Here is a 22,938-nt window from a genome sequence, read left to right on the forward strand (position 1 = left end):
ACGGGCCTCGCAGGCTGCAAGTGCACACTACTGACTCACATCCAGCTTTTTGTCCATCAGGATCCCCTACTCCCTCACCACAGGGCTGCTCTCAAGTCCTACTCCCAGTCTGTACACGTATCTGGGATTGCCTCAATCCAAGCACAAACAAGCCTGCAAACCTCTCCAGGGATGGCTAAAAAAAAAATTGTGGTGCTCACTCAATTGCTAAAACTACCTGGCCTTAGTTTGGATCTTTTCAGTATAAATTTAAGCTGCAGACAATTAATTTGCCTTTTTGGTTGCATGCAATCTTGATATAGATCTGGAAACAAAAAAGAAAGCAGAAGAGACACTAAAAAGGCACAAGGTAGAAGCATTGAGGCAAGGAAAATAAGGGATCACCCATTCTCCCTGTATCCTTCCTGCTCCTAACCTATCCTAGTCCATTGAAAGTGTGCAATGAATGGTGCACAAAATCCTCTTGGGACAAATCGACAGGGCACGTTTCTAGATAAGTCCTGGCATGAGATGAGGGACAAAAGAGCATGACAGCTTAAAGAGCAGAGAAGTGTCTGTAATTACAGTGGGTAGAGCTTATGGCAGAAAAAGTGCTGCTCTGCAGCTTCCTCCTGGGTCCAGCTCAAGACACCATGCCAAATAGCTACAGAAAAATTATGTACGTGTTAGGAATGCCAAACTATTAACAAAAATGAGTAAAAGTAAAGGCAGACACTAATCAACCCTCTATTCTTAATAGAAACCTCTGACTGTGTAATCATATCCTCCCAGTGGGACGTATGGCTTCTAACGTAAGGAACACATATTACAGATAATTACGTCAGGAACAAATAAAGAAAATCAAGGGTCAGTATGCCTCCAAGAAAGACTCAGACAAAGTTGTGCATAAGACCTTCAGGCAGGTCTGTCTTTTTCATAAATTGATTATGGCACGCAAAGTCGTGATGCTACTGAGTTACAGCAACATTACAAGTCTATGCAGATTACTGTACATTCCACATTGTAGAATATGTGTATGATATTTGTCTATATCTGGACTTCTGTTCACGTAGTCTCCACAAACGTAAGCTGACACAAACCCACCTGACCAAAATGAAGTTGGGTAGGAGGCACTTGCACAGGTTGCACAGAGATGAGGTGGGTGCCCCAACCCTGCAGACATTCAGGGTCAGGCTGGAGGGGTCCTGAGCACTGATGGAGCTGTGGGTGTCCCTGTTCATTTCAGGGAGCTGGGCGAGACTGCCTTTAAAGATCCCTTCCAACTCAGATGATTCTATGACTCCAAGTTTCCTCTGACTTCTTAAAGACCATTTTCTTTGCTCGATCCAGTCTGGAATGTTTTCTTCTCTTAGTAGAGAAGACACCAGGATACTGATTATAATCCTTCCTCAGCCATTCACCAGTTTTAAATAGTCATAATTAGATCCAATATTGTGCAATTAAATCAGCCCTAAGTAGATGCTTATGTAGGATATTACTAAAACAACAATAACTTGCAACCACAGGTCACACCCTGCTTTATATAAGCTGTGGGGTCAGTACCCTAAGCCTTTCATTACTTATGCTGGTGGGAGAAGAGTCAGAAAGTTGCTGCACACTTTTGTAGCCATAGCCTCAACAACCCAAGTGTGGAAAAGAAGAAAGAAACCTTATGGCTGGTAAGTTAAAAAAAAAATAAAGATAAAAAATAAATCATAGCTTGATTGCTCCAGTCATCACTCTTCCAATACAGATAAGTAACATTTGCTGCAGAAATAGGATAAATTACACCTCATTGTTCTTGGAAAATTAGCCCTTTTTAGGTTAAATGCATCTATTGATTACTCTATTTGAAATCTATTTATTTGATATCACGTGTCTTGAATGGTTTGTTGGTTGTTGGTTTTTTTTTTGTTTTGTTTTTTAACCTATGTAACAGAAAAGTAGAATAAGAACCTACTTTTTTTTTTTTTTAAACCAAATCCATTAACTGCTCTACACAGTGCCTCAGCAGCTTTGTTGGATAGAGATACAAGCATCAGACCGCCACGCAGAAATGCTGGGCTCCAATCCCTTTCTGATACCAAGCTGATGAATGGCCTCACAAAGGTCATTTGATGGCCTCCAGACCCGAAATCCCCCTCACTGTGAAGCATCCTGTGTGCTCCTTGGTGGAAACACAACCCTAATATCTATGAATTGTATTGCACTGGCTCCCATGCTGACTGGAAAATTCTGCAGAATGTTGCTTATAAGTACATTCCCGAAGCCTATCCATTAGAGGATAAGCACTTTCCCAAACAACCTTTTTAGTAGCAATCTTTTCAATGGTACGTTGTCAGAATTATTGAAAGTCCTTCCCCCCCCAGCTCCCCAAAGAAAGATACTGAAACCAGAAAAAAAAAATCATAAAAATTTAAATATTTTAAAATTAAAACTGTAAAGAAGATCAAACCAAGGAGAAAGTTGGAAGTATACACCGGCAAAGAGTGGCATTAGATTTTTATTGTTTCTAGTGAACATGTCACATCTCTAACTACTAGCTTTGGAAGGCAAGCCAAAATGTTAACGCAGTAAATTCCTAGAGGCAACAAATGCTGGTCACTGTTGGTTTATGGTTTTTGTTTTGTTAGGGTGTTTTTTTTTTTTTTTTTCCTTTTTTCTTTTCTTTTTCTAAGTCTTTCCTACTCCTCCAAGTATCATTTCTTACTCTATTGTACATTTTGTCTTCACCTGTGACGTTCTGCACGGGAAGACCTACCAGCATTTATTGGGTCATTAAACATCACAGTCTCAACACCATCCTCAAAAGCATAGCTCAGTTGTTATTGTGTATATGCTACATTTTTGTTTGCTGATACACAAAATGTTCTCTGTTATCTGCATCACTGCACAACTAAAGATGCTCTCCAAGACATACCTCTTTTCCTTGCATATGAAACCAGGATAGCTTTCATATGCCATCTTAGAAAAACGCTTTTTTCCTCTCATATGCTTCTATTTAACTCGTAAAGTTTTGGAAAAATACTGGTAGGATATATACAGCTAAAGCATTGCAAAACAAACTTCTTTTAAAGCTCTGAGCCCAGGAAACATGTTCTAATTCACTCTTAAATTAGAGGACTTGATGGTAGGATTATTGTTTGCTGTAGGTTCGTTTCAATTAAACATATTTAAGCCAGGAAAATAAAGTGATGGTGCAAGTGAGAAGCTTTATAGACATTTCACATCAGGTAACATAAACATTACTGCATATACATATTATTGTACACTGTTGTGCAAACACAGCAGAAAACTCAAGCCCCTCCCCTCCTTCATTCCTGTAGTAGAACCCTATCAGTTCCTACAGATCACAGAATGGTTTGAGTTGAAAGATATCTTAAAGACCATCTAGGTTCAACACCCCTGCCACGGGTGGGGATATCTCCAGACATCTCCCACCAGAGCAGGTTGCTCTGAGTTCCATCCAACCTGGCCTTGAATGCTTCCAGGGTGGGGATCTCCACAACCTACCTGGGCACACTATTCCAGTATCTACATCCTCACAGTAAAGATTTTCTTCCTTATACCTAATCTAAATCTCTTTTAGTTTAAAACCATGCCTCTTGTCCTATCACCACACAGCCTGGTAAAGACTCTTTCTCCATCTTTCCTGTAGACCATTTTTAAGATTTGGAAGGCCACAATAAGATTTTTCCACAGCCTTCTCTTTTCTAGGCTAAATAATCCCAACTCTCTCAGCCTGTTTTCAAGGGTGAAGTGCTCCAGTCCTCTGACCATTTCAGTGGCCCTCCTCTGGATCCATCCCAATAGGTCTGTCTCTCTCTTATACTGGAATCCCTAAAGCCAAATGCAGTGCTCCAGGTGAGGTCTCACAAGAGTGGAGCAGAAGGGGAGAATCACCTCCCTAAACCCACAGGTCATGCTTCTTTTGATACAGCCCAGGATACGACTGGCTTTCTAGGCTGCAAAATTTGAATTTCATTTCAAGTGACACAAGGTGATGCTAAACCAAGTCCTGTATCTCAGTTCAGTGAAAGAGGAAAGAGTGTCTTTCAGCACCATTAGCTTGGTTGGGCTAACATGCGCTTGTCTTAGCAAGAAATTTTCAGGTCAAAAATCCCATGGAGTGTTATACTGCAGAAAGGCACCTTTCCAACACGTGCGTTCATAGAAGGACCTATTTATTCATAATTATTATTAATTAAAGAACAAGAAAGGTTTGAAAGCTTCTGTAATCTGTGCCTAGTATCTCATCATAAATGCAGAGGGCAACCTATGTGATGCAACAGAACAACGCATTGCACTGTCTCAGAGCATTCAGCTCTTGAGTTTATTATCTGTCCTCTGATCATTGCCTATTTCTGACAGAGTATGAAATAACTCAGAATATGAAACCCAAGCAAAAAGTCTCTGTGTTAACAGAGATGCACATTCTCTTGTCTTGTATATTCTAAGTTTGACAATAAAGATATTAGCCTTATATTCATCATCTGTCATACTGCTTGCAGGTTGCACTTGCATATGAGTTTTAATATTTCTTTTAATACCTCTGTAAAGCACAACAGAAGCTAAGATCCCTGTAGGAAAAGCAGTTCTTTTAGCTAGTTTACTGTTGTAACTTTATTTTTTTTTTAATAGCTTGATGGTGGATTTTTCTGTTTTCCTGGAACATTTCACTCCAACTATACATAAATAGAATGAAGCAACAACATTAGACAAGCTGACAAGGTGCGCAAGTTTAAAGGAATGTTTACCATTAACTCACTTTACATTTTTCTAGCCCAGAAAATAACGAAAGTTGACTGGCACTCGAAGCTAAATAAAGCTGCACACCACACATCCGATTACAACAGCACGCAAATAATCTTGAGGAGAGGACAGGCTTTTGCCATTACCCTAAACTTCCAAACAACGGTGCAACCTGAGAACAACTTCACATTTATTGCAAGCACAGGTAATTTCCTTATGGCACTAACCCCATCCTGGCTGCTCCAGCTCCAAAGCACTACTGCCTTATAGCTTTCTGTGTGATCATTAACCTTTGTTCCGTATCATTCAATTACTTTAGGCTTAGGAGTGCCCATTCTAAACCTCAATGGGCATCCTAAGCCAATATGGCAATTAAGGTAATAATAAATGGAAAGGCACAGGCCTGTATTTCTGCTTTTAAAGACCTACCTGAAATACTGCATGTTGTCCTCATCTTGTGGATCCTGAACTTTCTGCAGCTCCACCTCTAACAGACCACCATTATGTGTTTGTCTTCTCTCCTAGCACTCCACCTGTTTAAACTCTGCTTGATTAACTTCAGGTGTTCCTTATTCCTGGAACAGCCCACACTACCTGTTTACTAGGGCTCCCATCCCCATCCTCCAAAGGGCCTTCTCTGAAAAAAAATTTCCAGGCAGCTGCTAACTCTCTAATGAAGTGGATGTTACAACCAGTACCCCATCTTGCCTATGTAGTTTTCAACTATTTTCAGGACAAGGGCTTGCCTCTTCACTTGTCTAGAATGATAGGCACTCACCTTGACTAGGTCGTGAATCTAAAACAGAGAAACCCATAGGGTGATTTCATGCATTGGATTGCAGCTAACTTACACTGGTCTGATGAACCATAATCCTTCAATATAGCAAATGAAATAATCGTTGATCCTGGCTTGTCACCCACAGCTATCACTCAGAATTGTTGTCTCCTGTTCCCTCTGGCAGGACCATCTCCAGCAGAATCACAGCAGACCAAGGCCATATTTCACCTTTCTGAGGATGCTGCCAACGGTTGGAGTGCAACCCAAGAGCGCTGTGAGCCTGGCCGTATGAGTCTCATGATAGTCAGCCCTGCCAATGCCATCATTGGACGATACAAACTGAAACTCCAGATTGCTTCTGGCAACAAGACCTCTTCAGCACTCCTAGGCCAGTTTGTGTTACTCTTCAATCCCTGGTGCCCAAGTACGTTTTACTGTATAATGTTCTTCAGGAAATCTGAGTGCCACAGTAAAGCATGTACCTGACAGCAACAGCATGATACAGTATGATATTTTGGTCAACGTAAAGGATGTTAGTTTTGCTCTTTCTTCAGTGCTTCAATGCATCAAAGATCCAGCTTTCTGCTCATAGAGTAAGAAATTAGAGGAAGGAAATATTTCAAATACTTATTCTACATTTTTTTTTCCTCTGATAGCGTGTTCTGTTGTAAGTGACACAATATCTACCAGTAAGACACATAACAAGATCAGGGAAGCAGTGAAAGGGCAGGAGCATACTCAGTTCCTATAAAATTAGCTTCATGCTAATTTTATTCTCTCTGTGAATGATTGCAGGGGTACTGCCTCACCTGTTCCTCAGAAGTCCCCTTGAAATTTTCTTTTCAATTGCAGCAAACCAACAATCCTTTCAGCTGGCATTTCTCATTCTGCTTCTAGATGACGACGTCTATATGGCTAATGAGAAGGAGCGACAGGAGTATGTTCTGAATGACAGCGGAATCATATTTCAGGGAAAGGAAAAATATATTCAGCAAGAAGCTTGGAATTATGGACAGGTATGCAAGGAAAACAAGAAAATAAGAGTGAGTGCATGGATGAGGGTCTTCAGGACAGAGAGTCCTTAGCATAAGAGTATCATAGCATGGGAGTTCAGTATTCCTTATTCATTTTTTTCTTGCCAAACTATTATTTTCTACACATCACAACAGCATCAGGATCTTTCCCCCTCTAGCATGTGCTAGTAAAAGAAATAAGAAACAAAACACAATTTCAGGTGGTGGTATTCCATTGGTCTTTTGTTGTTGCTGTTGTTAACTAAACAAAGTGGAGAAATTCTACTTTTTTCTTCTTTTCTCCTGTGGAGGGCAACGGAAACTATACCAGTTGTAACTTCTATTTATTGAAAGACTGGTACATCTAAATATTTCTAAAATTGACCTAGTAATGGGGCAGAATATCCCAAAGATACTCAACTGAAACAACTCAAGTTGGAATTTTAAAATACCAGTTTGGCCTTCTAAACACATCTGCTATTAATATGATCATACCTACAGCTCATCTGTGGTTACAGAGTTGTCCTGCAATTTGTGAGGTCAGTCAAAACCACCTATGGCCATTTCATGGATAACAACTATACCAACAGTTTCCGTCTTTCTCTGTCTTTCTCCCTCCCTTTTTCTCCTTCTCCCTTTCTTTCCTTTCCAGTTCATATAACTTGATATATGGTGAAGGCAGCCCATCAGAGCAAGGTTTTTGTAATGTGAAGGGGAACGTACCTGCTAGGACACGACAGGATGTGGGAGGAGGTGAAGCCTGCTGAGCCAGTCCTGGAATGGTCTTGTCTGGACCACCAGGCCGTGCCTGGGTAATTTCTTCATGAATGTTGTGGTACCAAAACGTGCTTGTAAACATGCTGGTTGCTAATTACTACTAGTATAATTAAATACTAGTGTAGTGTTTTTTTCTTTCTTACTGTATCTATTTTCTTTCATAGTACAGAAAAATCTTAGATAATAATCATCCTAGGAGAAGGAAAATACATAGGGAAAATACATTGGTTTTATTTATAAAATTAACATTTAATAATAATGCGTCTTTTGATTTCAGTTTGAAGAAGATATCCTTGACATATCTCTGTCTATACTGGATCGAAGCCTGAACCACCGCCAAGATCCATCCACTGATGTATCCAACAGGAACGATCCCATCTATGTGTGCAGGGTTATTAGTGCTATGGTAAAGTGATCAGCTAGTTAGAGCCATACAATGTACCTACTAACAAAAACCTCAGTGTTTCTACTGTGAACCTTCTCGACGTCATGTAGTATATGTTTGGTTTTTACTGGAAAAAAAAATAGCTAGAGAAGAGGAATAAGAGATCTCTTCTCAATGAAAAGTACCCCAAAAAGCGTAATTTTCCTTCGTCCCAAAAGTTTGCTCATAATTGAAGGAATGAAGAATGTTTTTAAGATGTTCTGACACTGAATCTCAGCAGTCTTCCTAACAGATTTTAAGGCCATTAGCTATTTTCATGAATTTAGAAAGTCTATTCTGAAATCATTTGCTCTGTTTTTCGAACACCAAAAGATGCATGAAATATTTGGGAAAACTAGCATTGATATGACTGCATTTAATGTGTATTGTATTCTTCACTTTAAGGGAGTTTGTTCAATGAGGACGGTATGCCTTTCCTTCAACAAATAATCACATCTCATCAACAGTTCCCCATCCTCAAACATGTATAATGAACAACCAGGCAACCGAAAAGTTTTCAGTTTTATAAATAATACATGCCTTACTGCAAGGGGTGTAGTGATAGGATAAGAGAGAATGGTTTAAAACTAAAAGAGGTATATTTAGATGAGATATAAGGAATGAATTCTTTACTATGAGAGTGCTTAGATACCAGAACAGGGTGCCCAGAAAGTTGTGGAGGTCCCTCTCTGAAGTGTTCAAAGTCAGAACGGATGCGGCTCCAAGCAACCTGCTCTGGTGGGAGGTGTCCCTGCCCATGGCAGGGGCATTAGAACTGCATCACCTTTAAGGTCCCTTCCAACTCAAACCATTCTATGACTCTGTCTGTTTCTGCCTCTCCCTTCTCCTGTACGTATTGTAATTCTCTCATGAGAAGCATTGTTTTCAGGTTAACAGCAATGATGAAAAGGGAGTAGTGGAAGGGAAGTGGAGTGGAAGCTACCGCTCAGGAACCAACCCCTTGCACTGGAGTGGAAGTGTGACCATCCTTCGAAAGTGGTACAGAGGGAGATACAGACCTATCCGGTATGGCCAATGCTGGGTCTTTGCAGGAGTTATGTGCACAGGTATACGTGAAGGGGAGAAGAATACTATCAGAAAGGAAACTTACTAGAATTTAAGTAGCTCTAACCTTGTGATGCTATTGAAGATATATGAAGAATGAAAGATTAAAATGAGTAAATCTAACTCTTCTTAAAAAGAACAAGGCAGTTAAGAATGCTGTGTGAATGGAACTGTCTTCTAAGCAACTGTGTACAATGACTATGTGACATCCCTGCACAGTATCAGAGGGATGTTTCTCCATCAGAAAAATGGAAAAATACTTTCCAGAAGTCTTTAAAATAGGTTTAAAGCACTTATATCTGTATTGCAGTTCTGAGATCACTGGGAATACCTACCCGTGTTATTACAAACTTTAACTCTGCCCACGATAGTAATACCAACCTGAGTATTGATAAATACATCGATGTTTCTGGGAAGACCCTGGACTTGACTGAAGACAGCATATGGTAAATACGATTTTTATCTTAATATTTCTTCCACTATATTCTCCTCTAGTCACAAGATCTAGAATTACTCTCCTGAAAACCCACCCCAACCTCATGCTCCCAAAGATATAAAACTCTATAGCAAAGAATCAACAGCACACCGTGTTCAGAAATGCAGGACGTAGAATGTTTTAACATTCTGAAGAATCAGCAGGAGACATTTGGCACACTTGCTGTTCAACACACAGTTAGAGGATACAACCTCTAATTTTGTTTCTACTATATGACAGTTTATTTCCAAAAGGAAGTTAAAGGAAGAGTGATTAACTGCTTGATTAAAATGAGCATTGCACTACAAATTTATCATATCTTTCAACTTAAAATTGATCGTATTAATCAAAGATTTCCTATTTTCCTTCCTTTCTTCCAAGGAATTTTCATGTCTGGAATGAAAGCTGGTTTACTAGAAGAGATCTTGGATCTTTTTATGATGGATGGCAGGTTTTGGATGCAACACCCCAGGAAAAAAGCAAAGGTAACTGCTGTAAATAAAAACAAAGCTGTAGATACTGTTCCTCCTAACCATTGCTACTGAAATTGTAGGATAATTCCCTCTACTCACTTCAGAATAGATGTAGCATTAATTTGGGCACGCATAGAAAGCCATACCCTCATCACCAGCAGACTGCCCTCCTGTCAGCCTCTGGAGTGCATACCAGCATGCAGATTCTTACTTCTTCTGCTCATTAGCCTACATAAAAACAAATGCATCTTAAGTTCACTTATCTTACTCTTGCCTTCCTCAGCTCCAAACACACATTCATAAAATGATGCAGAATAACTAAGGTTAGAAGGGACTTCTGGAGACTGCTTACTCTGCTCAGTGCAGGATCAATCACAGCAGTTTTCTCAGGACCACGTCCAGCTGGGTTTTGAATATTCCATAGGACGGAGACTTCTCAACCTCTCTGTGTGTACCATTCCAGTACTTGACCACCCTCACAGTAAAAGAGGTTATTCCCTATGTTTAAATGGGATTTTCAGTTTGTATTCATTGTCTCTTGTCCTTTCACTGCTTATCGAGGAGAATCTGATTCTGTCACGTTTATACCTCCCCATTAGATATTTATACACGTTGGTAAGATTCCCCCCAAGCCTTCTCTTCTCCAGGTTGAACAGTTACAGTTCTCATCCCTTTATCATTTTTGTGACCCTTTGAAGGACTTATTCCCTTATGTCCATGTCTATCTTGTACTGGGGAACTCAGAACTGGACACAGCACTCCAGAACTGGTTTCACTAGTAGAGGGGCAAGATCATCTCCCTTGACCTGCTGGCAATGCTTTTTCTAATGTGATTCTGGACACAGTTACTGGCTTGCAATAGACAGATTCAGAAACAGAACAAGTTAAAACCCTATCCAGTAAGACGGTAAGCATAGATTTCAGAGCTTACAGCAATAGGGTTGAACAAAAGACTTTAAAAAATATATAGATATGCCATATGACCATAGCCTCCATTTTACAGGACATTCTGAACAAGTAGGAAGATACTTCATATGGTATCTTGAAAAACCACAGTGTACAGACACAAAATTATATGAAAGGAGCCACAGACTGCTGTGACATAGAACAGTATTTGTTCACAGCACTGAACACTTCCTCCCAGACAAAAAAAAAGAAACAGAACAAAGCCAGCACAGCCCACTGGGAGGATTGGCCGGGAGGAAAAACATCATCAGCAACAGCACCCAAACCAAAACACTGAGCTTGCTAGAAAGCAAACCGTTGACAACCGCTGGTCAGCACTTGGGGTCACACTTCTGCTTTGCTTTTACTTATTAATGCAGACACAAACTCATATGATGAGCCCCGCCAAAAGAATCATTTATTTAACCATTTAAAATCTACCAAGCTCCAGATAAACTCCCCGGTTTACCAAATTAAAGCTCCTGGTTCATCAACGCTGCACGTACAGCATTGATGACTCACATCTGAGCAGTCTGACTGTGCTGAGAGCTGCCATCCTCTTCTCTCCCTTCATTTGACAGGTCAGCACGCAGCCTCGCAGGCTTTGGAGGATTAGAACAATTCTCACAGCACAGAAAGCATTACTTATATCTCTTCAGCCTTACAGCCTCCTTGTTTGTGCCTTCTGATAGACAATGCACGCTGAATTTCTGGACATGCTGTTACCATAATGTAAAGACCCAGAAACAATGGAGTTCATCAAAACATGTCTTTGGAGTGACTACCTCTCCCTTTTGCTGTCAGCAGGAGGATTTGTGGCCCGCACCTGATCTTTTGCAATAGGTAATCACCTAACTTCTCTCTCCCTCACACAGGCATCTATCGGTGCGGCCCAGCTTCCACCAGAGCCATTAAGGAAGGAGATGTGAACCTGGATTATGACAGTTCATTTGTGTTCGCAGCAGTGAATGCTGACTGTGTCACTTGGATTCAGCATAGCAACAAAAGAAAAGAGAGAATCTACTCCAATACCAGGAAGATTGGGAAATTTATTAGCACCAAAGCAGTGGGCACCAACACCCGAGTGGATGTCACTGATAATTACAAATACCCAGAAGGTAAATTCTATTTTCAGCTGAGATGGCATTTGCCCCAGCTTACGCAGGAGAACTGAGCTCTTCTAGGAGTTATCTTTCTACTGCTAACAGCCTCTAACAGGTGCCCATGAACAACCAGCTAAAGCTAACAGACAAGTTTTACTTTCCAGCCATCATGACCATGTATATTCATTTAGGGTTTTTTTGGTCAAAATTACCTTTTGGTTAGACCTCAATTTCTCCTCTCATATATCTTTCCCAGCCTTCACAAGCTGTATTTACTGAGAGCAATTCTGGCTTAATTACCCTATATCCAGTGTATATGAGATCTCTGACCACTTTATCTTTTAAAGCAGGATCCTCCAAAGAAAGGCAGGTGTACAAAAAGGCTCTGAAGCTGCTGGCTGTGAGAAGCACTGGAAGAAGAAAAAGAGTTACAAAACCCAGGAGACGATTTCCAGCAGCACGGAGACAAAATATGACAGCGACCACACAAAAACCCACTGTCTCAGGGAAGATGAAGCTGGATGCACCTCCTGTAATAGGCCAGGATATCCTCCTCACCTTGGCACTGCAGAATTTGACCACAGATTTCAAGACTGTAAATGTTAAACTGAGGGCTTCAGCTGTTCTCTACACGAGAAAACCAAAGGCAGAGATCTTGCAGTGGTCTAGGTCTGTTCAACTTGGAGCTGAAGAAGGTAATTTTAATCTTATTACAGCTCAAGACAAGATGTAGCTTTAGTCTGCGGCCAAATCATATAGACATCATGAATGTCTCAAAAAGTGCCCTGCCTGTAAATGGTCTGAGGTTAGAGCTATTCAGCGGAAGAGAAACATACATACGAGCCCTGTTTTAAATGTTGGCTTTTGGACACTGTCAGGAAGGATACTTCTGTAGTGACAGGACAGTAACTGCAGATTGCAGTAAGAAAGAACTACACTACCTGCAGATGAAGGCCTCTTGCCTCGCTGTTAGAGGAGGAGTGCTGAATAACAAAGCCTAGGACAAGTGAATACAACTACCCCCTCAAACTAATCCACAGTATTATAACTCCTTCCATCACGCCAAGAGTGGATGAGAATTATTTCTCAATGTACTGAGAAGTGCACTGCCTTCCTCATTGGCAAGTAAGACAGAATGTGCATCCTCTCTAAGACAGAGGCTGAACAGCTGCATCAGCACAGGCATTTAAATCAGGCCATCTTTTCACTTTTGCCTCCTCTGTGAGAACAGAATGCAAAATTCCCAGCTTCAGATTCATGAGAAAACCACCAGCAGGGGCCGGTGCAGAAATCCATCCTCAGATCTGCCCAGCTAGCAAACCATACCCAATCACTTGGTGTTTAATGGGAATATAAGCAGAAGTCATCTCTGAGCATCATTTCCATCTATGGACTGTCAACATCCAAAAGTGAACAGACCCAAGGTGACAGCATCATTGCTCCCTAAAACATAGGTATCCTTAGGATGATAGTACTTAGAAAATAAAAGAGTGGAAATATCTGCTTCTGTTTGCATTCCAGTGAAAGAGATCTCATTCAAGATCACCTACACTCAGTACAAAAATGCTCTGCTGGATGACAGGAAGATCCTAGTGACTGCTGTGTGTGAAGCCAGACAGGGAGCATCACTTCTAGTGGAGAAAGATATTGTACTTCAGGATCCTTTTCTCACCATCGAGGTAAAAGCCAGTCCCTTCTGTGTCTCTGTGCCTATTGTACTGTAAGCATCCTGCAAGGAGCGATAGAATTTCTGCGTTGCACAGCCTTCAGACTTGATCTGCACACCCACAAAGGAAGACACAGTTCTGTAAGAAGCCTCCTGTGCTATATTGCATAGTATCAGTTTAATAGGGCAGACACTTAGTGACTGAATTTCTAAAAGGTTTTGTGTTTCTGTTGATTGAAGTTCCTGTATAAGCATACATCCAGTGATAGAAAAATACAATTAGGGTGCTGGACTCCTCCTCCATCATTATCTACAAAGACAAGCAGAAGTGCCAATTCTATGTTATCTCAGTCAGAATGAGGTAATGAAAACATTTATTGGCTATTTCACATTCTAATTCTTTCGCCTGAGACGCCACAATTCACCTCTGTCTCACACTTAATCCCAAACCACAAATTTAGCCTAACTAATTTCATTTATGCTGCCTACAGCAGTTGGCCGTGTATGCCAAGATAATAATTGTATTCTTCTTCTGTTCTCACTTTTAAGTATCGTACACTATACAGTACATAACATATTCCAGCCCAGTTAAAACGTTGGGAGTTATTGATACTACAGTAGTAGTTCACTGCTCCTCAGACACAGCAGATGGCTGACTCAAGCCTGCGCTCTTATGCCCAAAAGTATGTACATAGATTAATTCATTACTCCTTCTTGTTCAAGGCATCCTGAGAAGATAAGTGCTTTGCAATGGAATTTAAAAGAGAAAACTGTGAAAAAGAAGTGAGGCCAATACTGAGCATAATGTTTTTTCTCTGTAGGTCCTTGGTCCAACAGTGGTACACAAGGCCACTAACGTGCTGGTCACATTTACCAACCCGCTGTCTGAAGTGGTGACAGACTGTGTGCTGAGAGCAGAAGGCAGTGGCCTGATCAAAGAGCAACTCAACATCAAGTATGTAAACGGTGTCTGGTGAATAACTCATTCACTTTGGTGGGAAATACAGAATACAAGTGAACTTTTCTTTTAAAGGCTCTGTCAACCCCATGACTTCTGTCTGCACTAAGACTGGACAGAACATGTTAGCAGTCTATCTAGCTGGAATATTTTGCCCCTCTATTGCCAAACTTTAAATTACAGAATGCTCAGGGAATGGAGAGAGAGCATGTTTTTAATGACAGCATGTAACTTGGAGTGCTGTAGTGACTGGGTTATGTAAATAGTAAAAAATTCAGAACTTTCTTCCTTCTGTGGTTTGCAAAAGGCAAAACAAATAATCCTTGAAGGACAGAAGAAAAGCATTATTCTCTCATTGCCTCTATGCTTGTTAGTTTAAAAACACGTCTGAAAAATCTCCAAAGTATTTAGATTGGGAGAGTTAATACCAGGAAACTGTAAGAGGGGGAAAAAAAAATAGAGGAAGCTGGATAATTACGTGCATCACCGGGGCTTCATTTATACTGAACACAGAATTCCGCCCAGTGTTGAGGTAGCTGTGGTCACAGTAGTTTACGTCCACCTGTGGAGCACACAAACACACCAGTCACATACCCCAACACTCCCTTTTTGTACTGACATTCAGGAACTCTGAAGAATATATGGTAAGAATTTCTCTGCTGCTTGAACTTACTGACATATCCCGTCTTTTAGTGTGGCAAGAATGGCCCCCATGGAGACCGCAACAGCTGAGTTTGAGATCGTTCCCTACAAGAGTGGCATCAGGCAGCTTCAGGTGGACTTGGCTTGCATCCATTTTTCAAACATCAAGGGATTTGTGATGCTTGATGTGGCTCCTGCCCAGTGATACAACCTTTACATCAGTTCAGTTTGGTCTTGGTTTATGAGACTGGCACAGCGCTCAAACATTATTAGGACTAGAAATGTAGAAATGCAGATTACTCGGCCAAAGCAAATGATGAAATATGAACTGAAATCAACAAAAAGGTACTATACACTGTATTGTTCTTAGTTTTGCAAAATAGCTCAGGAAAAAGTGTCAGACAAAGCCAAAACTGTTTTGTTGATAGAAATGACACACTTTCTGTCTGCACCTTCCTAATTTAAGTATTGCCAAAAGTTTTCAGGACTTATATGAATATAACTCTGGCCTGACTGCTGTGCTTCATTGTTTTTTAAATACAAATGACAGCAAGACAAAGGTGCGAGCCTGGAAGATTTGCTGCAGGAAATACTGACCAAGCTATTCTGCAGGCCCAGAGGGAATGACCCTAAACTGTATCCTCTGCATAAGGAATGGCAGCTGTTCCTTTAGAGTATTTACTATTTTAAGCTTTGCTAAGCCTAAACATGAGCAATTTCTTGAAAATAAAAATTAATGTGTGTAGAGATCCACCTTAGATGCTCTCTGGCTTCGTAACATTGCCCGCTTCTAGTCTGAATCTATTCCAGGCTGTAGTAGTCTTCAGAATCTATAAGCAGCACAGGCAAACAGTCAGTGCATTGGTCCTAATTATTTTGGAATGATGCCTTTGATTAAATTGGAGCGGGAGGGCTTGGGGAGAGGGTGGGTGCTTTTAGTTTACTCCAGTTCAGCAACTTCTCCCTGCTCTACCCTGAAGAATTGGCTGAACTTGTCAATGAGACCACTTGAGAAAAAGGAGCCCACTACAAATACTGCTGCTTTGTGCTGGCTTGACTTTCAGGGCTGTTGAGTGCCCAGACCTGCTGCTACGTGCCTCCCTCAGCCCTTCATCTGCATCTTACAAAACCACTGGATCCGCCCTCCCCACTTATGACAGAGGAGCTGCCACCTGTTGCTTTATGCCAAGCAGATGGGAGGAAAGCAATACTGATTTTTCAGTTTGCAAAGGCAGATATTGTGCAGCACGTCCAGAAGCTCTCAGGAAGCAGGCTGGTAGAAAAGGCTCAGGACAGCCTACCAGAAGGATGTGAATCTTCACACATTTAGCAGTCGTGTATCCTCTTTCCACAAAGCTGCTAAAAGTAGGTCACCATCCTCTGTGAGAAAAGTATTGTGACACCCATATCTCAAACCCAGCACTGTATCAACATATTCCTTGCAGTGAAGAAAACAAAATTGACAAAGATAGGAATTTTCCTAAGATACGGTTTGTCCATTTCCTCCTGCCAACACCTAGCACGAGGGATGCCTAGGAACGGAGCTTCAGCTTCCCCAAAAAATGTTTCACACATGCAAACTGATTCTGTGACAGATTAAACTGAGGTCTCATTCAAATTTCTTTGATTTGAAGCCAACACAATCTTCAAAACACATAAATTTCTGTTTTATTACATCCATTACACTACTCTGCTGCCCACATATATACTTACAAGGGTCCCCAAAGCTAGTCAAAACCAGTCAGTCCAGTGAGACTGGAATGAAGACTGAAAAGGTCACACATATATGGATGCAGGAATTTGGATTTCTCCAGGCAAAGCAGAGGGGGAATGAGTAGCTTTGCACCTATCAATTAGGTCTTACAGAATCTTGGAAAGTCAGGGTATACAGTCCTCTATTCACCTCAGAAGGGGCCTTGAGGTGGTGATTATATTCACAACGTCTCATTCAGTCTTGCAAGAACGCAGGCTGACATTACACTCAAGGCGCAGTACAGCTAAGCCATTTAAATTCCTTCACTATTTGTCCTTAAATACAACCCAGGAAATGATCTAACACAGTGTTTGTCACAAGAGCTTGGCATCACCTTGTCCTAATTAACCATTTGTAAAGGAAGCCTACTGTTCAAAGGGAAATCAGCAGGAGCACTTGTGCAAAGTCCCTTGCTTTGCAGCACGTGGGGTTGCTGGGTTTTCGGGGTGTCAGCATTAACTGCCCTCAGCAACCACACCCAGCTCAGCTGCAGTGCTAAAACGCAGATTTATCTGTCCAGTGATGTACAAGAAATACACATTCCTCCTGTGTTAGACAGCTGGTCAATTAAACTAATAATTATTACAGAGAAAAATGTCTAAATGCCTGAAGAAAGATTTAAACACTTTGACCAAACCTACAATCTATACGGCCCTCGGTCAGAAGTCAATAGGAGTTAGTAGAGTAACACACAGCTAATTATCAGCATTTTGCTTTATAAATACAGCATTTAAACCTGAACATGCACAAGAGGCTGGCCCAGCCCTCATTCCACTCCCATTAATCCAATAAGTAACAATAACAATGTCAGCACCAGCTGGAATCAAACATTCACACTATGAATTTGGCTGGAAAGGTCTCAAAGCCAGTAAATGCTTCTCCCCAAAACTGCTTTCTTGATATAAGTTTCTCAGGCCTTGCTTCAACCATTCAATTAAATAACTACCCTTCTATAGATTTACTTCTCTTTTTAATCTGAGATAGCCCAAATTGGTTGTTTCAAAGCACGCGGTTGCTTTGGCTGTCACCAAAGCTGCACTGCTTTAACACATCTATCACACACCTACCCAGTGTGGACAACCATAAAAGGCAATAAAAGACACAGTGTAAGCTCCCGAGAGACAAGAAATCACACCCATGACTAAAATTCACCTCTAATAGACGGATGTGCCATGTCAGAGGTAGACTGAGCTGTATGTATTTTTTAATCACTGCATTCAGAAAGAGATCTAGTCATTAACAATGCTAATGTAATACTTCAAGATTCTATTTGTAAAGGTAATAAAGATGATATAGAACTTTATGGATTCATATTTGGACCTGTAAACACCAAAAATCCCCAACCCTATAAAGATAACACAATAACATGCAGGCAGGATGGATACTTCCAAGGATCCACACTTCCAAGGATCCTATGGATCACTTCTCTTTTAGATTTCCGTGAGCATGTCTGGGATGCAATGAACACACAGCTGCCAGAACACACACCTGAATGAAGTCCTTCAGAAGCAGTGCTTTTGCTGTACAAAAATCTACTCATGACACAAAGTCATTTAAATCACTCGGGACCAAAAAGCTACCAAGAACTTCATGGAGTCGTAAACAAGACCAAAAACAGACAATATAACAATCATTGAAATTCAGCACAGTTGGAAAGCAATTTTTAGTCACCCATCATGCAGAGTGTTACATCGACGGTATCAAGTGCAGAAAGAGATCCCAGCATAAACAGGAGACTCAACCAAGATTACAGCATCTGCTGTTTCTCTGATTTCCACTAATGACACGTTAGATTGCAAAGCAGACAGGAGGGGAATACTACAAAGAATATTGTTAACAAGAGCTCCAAGTGAAATTAGTACAAGATAATGCTTTGCTTGCAGGGGTGGGGCTCACGGATGTCCTCCTCAGGCATCTGGTGTTACGTATGTACTGGCAGAGACAAGATTAGATTGGATGAACCTCCATTCTGATCCAGTTTGGCAAGTTGTACATGCTTATGCTTCTGTTGCATTTTAGAGACAAGTACAGGTTTGGACTTGGTTAATACCAAGTGAACAAATGATGATTCTTACTGAATCCTTACCACTAAGCAGGGGATTCACCCAGTTGTTTCACAGATCTCCTGCACATGCTGTTAAACATACTAATGCTGGTGTCAGTGATACTGCAGTCTCAGGGGCTGGAAGCAGGGTGCTCCTGGTCTAGTTGCAATTGCAGTTTTACAAGCAATGGTACATATGACAAGCATAACGTGTGTTAAATCTGTGAACAAGTTATGTTGACAGCTGGCAACTGTTCAGAAAAATGACCTGGAACTTTATCCTTTTAGAGACAGAAACATGTAAGTAGTACCTACTTGAAAAGCATATGAAAGAACCACCATTCATGCAAACTCGCAAGACAAAATAGGTCAAAACATTACTGAATTTAGGCTTCACAGTTCAGATTAAAAAATAAAGCAAAATCTGTTTTTCTGAAGTGTCTGATCTGTCCTGAAGAATCCCAGGGCAACACCTCTGGAAGACCTATATAATAGAGCCACCTGTCATTGTACCTGACGAACTGCACACTTCTCCATTTCCTGACACAGAAGATACTGCTATCAACAGGAAGCGCTGCAGTGAAGGCAGCAATCAGTAAGAGTGGAGAACTTGCACACGCAGCTCCACGTTCAGTCACACGGAAAGTGCACGGAAGAAAACAGTCCTTCAAAACATTGGTGTTACTACCATTTAACACCGAAATATAAGGAACACAAACAGCCACAGGCAAACTTTGGAAATATCTATCAACATACTTAAAAGTGCTTGTATAAAGACACGCAAACTGCTGGCTGCTTATAGCAAATAGACGAACCAGTCTAAACTCAGCTTCTTGACTATGCAGTTACAACTGCAATTATACAAAGCTGGTAGCACCATTTTAGCACCAGCAGTGCTTGGGCTTGCCTTTACCAAACTCAAGTGCTGGATAAGACAAGAATGGCATCTGTTGGCTTAAACCAACAGATGAAACTGACAAGCCTTAAGAAAAACCAACACATGAAAACCTGATATACCACAGAGACAGGCAACTCACACATAGGAGATCTCAGTGCTTCCTCCTGCTGAATGTTGGTTTCAGATCTTGGATGTAAAATCTCAGGCATCTAATTTCAGATTGTAAATTCTCACTAGACAGAATGCCAGTAAAGCACTTCAGCACTGCCTGTGGAAGTCTCTTTAGTATGTAGGTCTCTCCAAAAGTATTGCCTCCTATTTTTTCCCCCCCATGGAAACTACAACAGATACAGAGAGCACAATAATATTATTTGATAGAGCAAATCCTCAGCTACAGAACACAACTTTTTCAACACAGTCATCACAATTAACTATGCATTTTCACCAGTGATGAACAAGAGCCTGCATGCTGTGCTCATAAAAATCTGCACCAGTGGATGTGACCCACTGTTACCACTGCTGAAATGCACCACCCACCACCTCGCTGTGCTCGCTGCCACTGTTTGGTCTCCAATAAGTGTTCAGCAAGCATTGAAGAATGTCAACAGGTGTGAGTGCTTCCGCATGGAGAAATTCAGTTACACCCCTTTGCTTCACACACACTTCCATGCCAGATGTCATTCTGTCAGACTGCCCCTCTGCTGCCATCTGTCACACAGCAACAAAATGGAACAGAATGCTGGTGGGAAGGTTTAATTTCTACAGCCATACAACTGACTCTGACATAATGGGCCAACAGTATAGGAGGCATTACTTTCGGAGCAGCCCTCACATGTTGAACCTTTCAACAGATTTCCTTTCTAGCACCTCTGCTGTAACGGAAGACACAAAGGGACACAAGTAGCCCTCTCTTCACAGTTTACAAAGTGTTCATCAGTGCATCCTACTTAGCAAATGCTACTTGCAGTTGCTGGTTTGGCCAAGAGATGGTACTATCCGTACACACAGCCATTACAGTGTGGAGGTGGTGAGGTAACGACCTGCTTGAATCTCTGAACCAAGAGAGTGGTTTAGACAAACTAGCACATATTCTGCATTTAAAAAATACAGTGAAGAAAGGCTGTTTGAGTGTGACCAATGGCTTAAATCTTACATACACTTAAAGAGCATGGATCAGAAACTATATACTGAGTACAGCTCTTTATAATAAAAAGTTCAAAACATTAACACTAAAGTCATTTACAGCTGTTACAGAAAAAAAATGTGAACAATAAAAAAACACATTATTTTCTGGATGTCTCCCCACTGTCCACACAGTTAGTCTTTCCTGATTTCTGCAAATCTGGTGACCTCCATGCTTAGTAATAAAAGTCAAAGTAGTCAAAGCTTGTTATGAGTCAGCAATGTGCCCTTGCTGCAAAGAAGGCTAATGGTATCCTGGGCTGCATTAGGCAGAAGCACTGCGAGCAGATGAAGGGATCCTTCCACTCTACTGAGCGCTAATAAGACAACACCCTGAGTACTGTGTCTGGTTCTGGGCTCCCCAGTACAAGAGAGACGTGGGACTGCAGGTACAGTTCAACAACAGGCCACAAAAACAACGAAGGCACAGAAACAACTCACATATGAGGAAAGGATTAGAGTGCTGGGGCTTCTCAGCCCAGAGAACAGAGGGTCTTATCAATGTATATGAACACATGAAGCAAGCACACAAAGAAGACTGAGCCAGGCTCTTTTCAGTGGTGTCCACTGACAGGACAAGAAAGAATAGGCACAAACCAAAAGAAAAGAGGTTCTGTCTGAACATCTGAAAACACTTTTACTGTGAGGGTAGCTGAGCTCTGGAAAAGGTTGCCCAAATAAGTTGTGGAATCTCTCACTTTGGAGATATCCAAGAGTCATCTGGACACGGTCCTGGGCAGCTTCTTCAGCCTGGCCCTGCTTCAGATAGGATGGCTGGACAGGATGACCTCCAACAACAATCAGTCTGTAATTCTATGAATCTACACATATATGTTATGTAGATATATATGTATATAACAATGAATCACTATATTTACAGCACAGCCTCAATTATATATTATTGTACATAATATATGATATACATGCGCAGTACATTATATTGCATATAATATATATAGAATTGAGGTTATGCTGCAAGAGATTTAGTATTTTACTTGCTTAAATGCATCAGATAAGCTACTGTAAAGTTTAATACTCAAACAATAAGAATATTGGCAAGCTCACTAGACTATATTTAACAGCAGCTATTGAGTATAAATCCAAATCTCATTCTGGAACGACTACAGCTACTTCCAAATGCATCATTGCATTTGTAAGACTTGGGTCCCTTTCTCTCATTGTACTTGTGTCTACACTAATCTCTGCTTACTATTATGGTCTTGTCATTCAGTATCTACATATTCCTCTACAACTTCTCCAAAGCTGCCACCTTCATCTTTATTACTCAGAATAACTGAGCACACTTTGCCACCTTTTTCATTTTTCTCGGATTCCCAAATTATTCATGAACTTTTGGAAGATTGTGGACTTCTGCCAACTACTGCCGACTCATTCCACTGTGAAAAGTTGATTACTGCTTACTTTATCTTTTGACCAATTATTTGTCAATACAGTGACTTCCCTTCCTTCCGTCTTCTAGCAACTTTAAGAATGATTATGTATTTAGTCCAAGCCTTCAGTGTGACGCTTTTGAATAACCTGCATTATGCTGCAGCTATTCTACTTGTTGCAGTCTTTGCTTTTAGCAAATGTCCTCATTTGACTGGTTTCACATTTTTAAATTAGGCACAAGTACACTGACCATACTGGCTTTCTGTTTACTCACTGAAGGATTGAAGTACCTTACAATCACTGTTTCTGAGCAGCTCTTCTTCAAAGGTAACACCCAAAGTGCATTCTGTTCGTACTTTAGGGCCAAGCTAAGATTTGCACTTCCTATTCTGGGGTCTGTAACACACAGCTCTTTGAAGAAGAGGTTTCTAAAGACTTCACATCAATTGTGGAATTTAAGCTTATCCATACCAAAGAAAAGTCACCCTTTTAGCTCTAACATGGCCTGACAGATAAGTCCTCAACTTCTGCACAGCAGGCCAGCAAGATAAGCTGAAGGAGAGGGGACAGCATCACGACACACCCTTTATAAAGAAACTGAGCAAACAACTTTGCAAGT

General features: G+C 40.9%; 1 protein-coding gene across 2 annotated transcripts; it reads left to right on the forward strand.

Annotated features, from left to right (window-relative positions):
• Nucleotides 1–1,568: 1,568 nt before the first annotated feature.
• Nucleotides 1,569–15,667, forward strand: TGM6 (transglutaminase 6). 2 transcript variants are annotated; one of them, XM_001234441.6, is made up of 13 exons: nt 1,569–1,658; nt 4,763–4,936; nt 5,694–5,933; nt 6,407–6,525; nt 7,577–7,705; nt 8,613–8,790; nt 9,099–9,234; nt 9,645–9,748; nt 11,557–11,799; nt 12,135–12,479; nt 13,306–13,463; nt 14,272–14,405; nt 15,102–15,667. In XM_001234441.6, exons 1-13 carry the CDS (start codon nt 1,652–1,654, stop codon nt 15,253–15,255), a joined length of 2,121 nt encoding a protein of 706 aa, XP_001234442.4. In that variant the 5' UTR covers nt 1,569–1,651; the 3' UTR covers nt 15,256–15,667. The 2 variants fall into 2 exon arrangements, with proteins under 2 accessions (XP_001234442.4, XP_040506883.1); XM_040650949.2 differs by lacking the exon at nt 4,763–4,936 and having other exon boundaries at nt 1,570–1,658.
• Nucleotides 15,668–22,938: the final 7,271 nt, after the last annotated feature.

The sequence above is a fragment of the Gallus gallus genome, chromosome 20, assembly GCF_016699485.2.
Source record: "Gallus gallus isolate bGalGal1 chromosome 20, bGalGal1.mat.broiler.GRCg7b, whole genome shotgun sequence".
NCBI classification, from domain to species: Eukaryota; Metazoa; Chordata; class Aves; order Galliformes; family Phasianidae; genus Gallus; species Gallus gallus.

Bases quoted from the DNA above. Each gene is read 5' to 3' on its own strand.
- TGM6 (XM_001234441.6), top strand. The intron at 5,934-6,406 runs GTACGTTTTACT...TTCTGCTTCTAG, and splicing joins CTTCAATCCCTGGTGCCCAA to ATGACGACGTCTATATGGCT. The intron at 14,406-15,101 runs GTATGTAAACGG...CCCGTCTTTTAG, and splicing joins AAAGAGCAACTCAACATCAA to TGTGGCAAGAATGGCCCCCA.